This window comes from Neomonachus schauinslandi, chromosome 16, assembly GCF_002201575.2.
Source record: "Neomonachus schauinslandi chromosome 16, ASM220157v2, whole genome shotgun sequence".
NCBI classification, from domain to species: domain Eukaryota; kingdom Metazoa; phylum Chordata; class Mammalia; order Carnivora; family Phocidae; genus Neomonachus; species Neomonachus schauinslandi.
The window spans coordinates 9,057,188-9,062,285 of NC_058418.1; the positions used below are offsets into that span (position 1 = coordinate 9,057,188).

General features: G+C 55.1%; 1 protein-coding gene across 1 annotated transcript; it reads right to left on the bottom strand.

Moving 5' to 3' along the window:
- Window positions 1-2,626: 2,626 nt before the first annotated feature.
- PNMA8A (PNMA family member 8A) lies at window positions 2,627-4,847 on the bottom strand. Its single transcript, XM_021681178.2, has one exon. It carries the CDS (start codon window positions 4,555-4,557, stop codon window positions 3,016-3,018), a length of 1,542 nt encoding a protein of 513 aa, XP_021536853.1. The 5' UTR covers window positions 4,558-4,847; the 3' UTR covers window positions 2,627-3,015.
- Between the last annotated feature and the right edge of the window lie 251 nt (window positions 4,848-5,098).

The window sequence follows — 5,098 nt, forward strand, 5'->3', positions numbered from 1 at the left end:
AGCCCCAGGAGGGCAAGAAACTTCGTCTGGTTCCTGGCTGTCACGGAGCCCATGCCCAGCACCTCGGGGCTGACCGAACGCACCGATGATCGAGGACACTGCCTTCAGGGCCTTGGGTGGGGTGGGGGGGGTGTACGCAGAGGCTCTTGGCATCACTCCCATCTCCCCCAGGGGAAGGGTAAAGGCTGGACCTTGCTCCCAGCACAGCCCTGAGCAAAATGCTGCCCCCTCCCAGAGAGGGGCTGAGAGGCTTCCTTGCAGACAGCCGAGTTCCCGGCATTTCGCTGGGCCCCATCCCTAGGTGTGCCCCCCCACCTCCCAACTTCAGGCCAAGTCAGCCTTTCAGATTCTACTGCCAGCCTGGGTGAACTACAGGGAGTGACTACATCTTGGGAGGTACTTAAAGATGTTGGCCAGATATGGCTTTTCCATAGAGGGAGAGGGGAAAAGCACCCAATCCATAAACCCACTACCCAGGTCTCTATGTGCCTCTACTCCGGCACCTCAGTCACTCCCCTGTCCCCAAACGCCAGCTTCCCTTTTGGTCTCTTGTGCTTCTTCCCTCCCTGACCATCTCCATTGACCTTTCAAAACACCTCGCAGGGGAGGGCGCTGGGCAGGAGAAAACTGAAAAACCTGCTTCTGTCTGAGGGGAAGGGAGGAAAGGGCCTTCCTCTTCCAGCTGCTTTTCAAAGCGAACTAACATTTTCAGATAAATTCATGTCACCAGTTACCTGTTTTCGAAACTTCTAGAAACCCCAAGATCTGCGGGAGATCCTCTCGAGTTGGTGACAGGCCGCAAAGAGGACATCTCAAAGGCATCTTCTGTCACGAAAAACTGACGATCCTTGCAGGACTGACAACAGCTCGTGCCAGGCTGGGAGTCTAGGACAGTGTGTTGTTCACTGGGGGGATCCTCTTCTCAAATAATCTGTGACCTCACCTATAAGAGCGTCAACAGATACTTAATTTGCTAACCTAATTTTGTAACATACATGTTTGCCTTTACCCATCATGGTGGCCATCTGTTAACACAATGAAGCCCTAATGGACCCGATTTTGAAACCGGGTGCTGGAGAGTCCCAGGCTTCCCTCACCTTGAGAGGCCAGCCCGCTCCTGTGTTTTGTTTTGCACAAACCCAAGGAAAAACCTCGAGATGCGCACGGATGATGCGGATCCGGAGGAAGAGCTGCAAACGGAAACCGGTTTCTTCTCCCCCCAGCCCCAGGCATCTTCAGTTAAGACTCATCCAGGTTTTTGAAATTAATTGTCACGTTTATTTTCAAGGCGGAATTACTAACAACATCTAACAACTGTTCACATTCTCGAGTACAAAAACTGAAGTCAGAAGACAGCCCCTGGACACATCAAAGGGCTGAAACTCCACGCGACGGTATTACTGAGCACCACGTGAATACACTGACGTGCTATCATACAGCTGAACGTCACAGCGTTAACAAGAGCATGTGAATTACAAAGGGAAACTTCTTCCAGAGCGTTACAGCACGGGGCATGCGCGGGATGCAATCTCTTCCACTTGCAACCTCTCTTATCAGCCACACTTATAAGAAGTTCGGCTATATGCAAATAGATGGCAGAAACAACTCACTGGAGACCTGTACGAAATCAAGTTCACTTAGGAACACAAGGTAATATTCTGATCGTCTCCTATGTGACGGGTTTGGCTTACGACATTCAAGTTCCAGCTTTTTTTTTTATAGACATGAAAAAAATAGATTCGGTTTACATCTTTGAGCATGCCTTGGGCCTCCCGGGACACTTTTTGAGAACCACTGGTGTTGGGTATCCTGCCCCCTCCCCGTACACACACACACACACACACACACAGGAAACATGGTATGCTAGTCTATTCGGAGAACAGAAATTAACAGCCAACTTTTTAAGAATTTTTTCCCTCTTATTATAACATGAGAAGTGTCTTCAGCCCCAAAGATGTGGAGAGTTTGGTAGTGCTGGATGGACTTGGGGCTGGGAAGCCAGAAGTGCTTGAGTCCTTCCCTACCAATCACCTTTCCTTCCCACAGGCTTCCTGAGAGCATCTGACCCCAAATAGGAGTCCAAGTACCATTTTTATTCACAGAACCTAAACCTCAAACACTTCAAAGCCTAAGCGCACACTCTTGTCCCCCAGAACTAACTCTTGGGGCCTTCCTGCCCTCTGGCTGGTTAACGGGAGGATGGAAGCTGAAGAGCAGGAGGTGCAAGGCAGGCAGGTCTGCTTTGAAGATCTATGCTTAACTTCCCAGTAGGTGAAACAGAGAGAAGATGGGAGAAAGGCCCGGCATGTAGAGGTCGGCTCACTCTCCAGGAAGCAGGGAATAAGGATGAAAGGCAGAACATGAACAGGCACCCTGCCCATGTACAGAAGAGTGAATATTCTAGGATTTTCCCAGTCTGCTTAGCGATTCTCCAACCTCTGAAGGTGAGTCGAGGGGGAGGGGCAAAAGCAGGCCTGGCAGAGGAAAGAGCAGAGAGGTGCACCTCCCTCCCTTAACCTCTCCCACCTAAGAGCTCACGCATGGTTTTCCTCTGAGAGGCCCATCTCTCCAAACTGGGTCCCTAAGAGTCCAAAGTCATGGTTCATTCCTTAAGGAAAAAAACTTTGTTCCCCATTTGATACTTCGTCCTTGGTCTTCTTTCAACTCATAGGGTATGGGTGGTCCCCCGAATCAAAGCTTTCTGGGTTCTGTGGATAAATTAGAAGAGCTCACCAGGGAAGGAGATGTCATTTGGAATTTCTTTCTTACTTCCTTGGACCTTTTAAGTGCTTGAACATTTCTGTCCCGCAACCAGGCTTCCAGAAAACTCCACCCTCAAAGCCATCGACCCTGACAAATGTTCTCACTCCCAACTATTCGATTCTTATCAAGGGAGCTAGGTCGGATGGAGTAGCAGAACGACTGGAGACTACCACAGCGACACTCAAGCAACAAAGGAGAGGTGAGGGGTTTGCTTTGCCACCTCCTGCCCATAGGTGTCCCCAAGGTTGGCCTTCAGGGGCTCCTAGGAGGGAGGTCAGGGCTCCCGCCCTCTAAAACCTCAACTGGTGTGTCATCCGCCTCCTCCACGGCACTGGGGTCCTCCTCCACGGCACTGGGGTCCTCCTCCACGGCACTGGCGTCCTCCTCGCACACCACCTGACCTGCCACGCCCCTCAGTGCCTCTGCACCCACCTGCCGCTCCTGCTCGGGTTCCCCACTCATCCACTTGCCCTTGCCAGCACAACCCAAATGACTTCTGTTGTCATTCTGACCACTGGAGGCATGAGGAGAGCCTTTCGGCTTGGCCTTTGGGCCCCGAGACGTCGAGGCTGGCAACCCCACGGGCTGGGGGCCTCGAAGGGCCTTCTGAGCTGAGCCATCTCTTCTTGAGCCCGGCCCTTTCTTCCCCATCACCGGCTTCTTCTTGGCATCTTCTGAATCGACAAGGACATACGAAACAGGGCCCAAGCTCACCTTCTTCTTCTTTCTCACAGGGGCAGGGCTCTTTGCCAAGGCCCAGCCCATGGCCTTCTTCTTTGGGGGGCCCTCCTGACCGCCATCTTGGTCTGACTGTGAAGCGACCCCAGGGCTCACAGCTTCTGACCGGGCATCATGGGATGGGCTGCTGGGAGCCTTCCAGGCAGATTTCGCCACAGGCTTTTTCAAAGCCGACTCCTCCTGCTTCACACAGGGCTTTCTGTTGCTCCTGACGGATTCTGACACCTCCGTATTTTCAGCACCATCAGCCTCAGGATCCTCCAAGGAGGCTGAGCTGTTGGAATGGTGGCCTTTGGGCTTCTTCCAGAGCACTGATTCCTGCTTAGTGTTTTTTTTCTGCTTCTTTCTCCTGGAGCGACTTTTAGCTCCAACCCGGCGAACCAGAGGTTTGGGAGGGTCACCTTTGTCTTCCAGGTCATTCCAGGTGTCGGGATTCTCCATCTTCAAAGCAGAACCTAGTTCTGCAGCCCGCCCTGGCTCCTTCTTGACCTTCCTCCACGCTGCTAAAGCTGAGATTGCTACTGCCTGGGCATCAGCCACTTCTTGAGCCCCAGCTTCCTCGCGGCCGCGGATCTCGGCATCCATGTAGAAGATGATTTGCACCACTGCCCCCAGGAGCACCCCCAAAGCTTCTGCCCAGTTCTCTGGGGGCTGATTCTGGGGCCGCGGGGGGTGGCTAAACTGGAGCAGGCGGACCACATCCTCCCAGGTACGCCCCTCGGCATCCAGGAATTCATTCAGATTTTTCAGAAACTCAGCATCCTGGGTGGGGTCTCTACAAACCACTCTCCAGACGCCCCCCCTTCCTGGGAATTCCCGGGGTATGGCCCTGAGATTCACACCCTCTCCGACCTCAATGAGGGCAGCTTTGGCATTCTCTTCCCTCAGAAAAATCTTATTGAGCACGAAGTATGGGCCCAGCGGGGAGAGGACCCCATTCAAAGTCTCGTCAATTTCTGCTTGACCACAGTCCTCTGGGATGCCCGTGACCAACAGGGACCTGTGGATGTCCACTTCCATCCCCCGGCACCAGTCCTCCAGAAGGTTCATGGCCATGGTCGCGGACACCTGGCGGCTCTAATCTCACGTGCACTCAACAGTCTATAAGATGGACGGTCCCCAGATTATTAATCCTGTAAGGTGACAGGATAGGGAGGTCAGATTCCCCGGAAGACGGCCAGGCTCAGAGATCTCAGCTGCCCCCTGCGCCGCGGGCCTACAGGCGGCCTCGCGCTTCCCAGGCCCCTCCTCCCCCAACCGGGCCCCGGGTGCTCACACGTGTCCTGCGACCCGCCGAGAACCGCGCTCGGCCCTGCCCCGGGCCCGGCCGGCGGCCGCCCAGCAGGGATCTGGCAGCCCCGCCCCCGGCCGCCCGGTCGGGTCGGGCAGAGGACAGGCAGCCGAGATGCAGCCGCTCGCCAGGCGCCTGCTCGGCCCACCCAGGCCGGCTGCTCCCGGCCGAAGGGGCCGAGAAGCCAGCGTCCGCTCCCGCCCGGGCCCCGGCGGGTCACGCGGCGTCTCGCGTCGATCACCGCAGCTGCGCGGAGCCGAGGCCGGCGTCGCAGCGCGCGCTTGCGCACTTGCGTCCGCGCCGGTC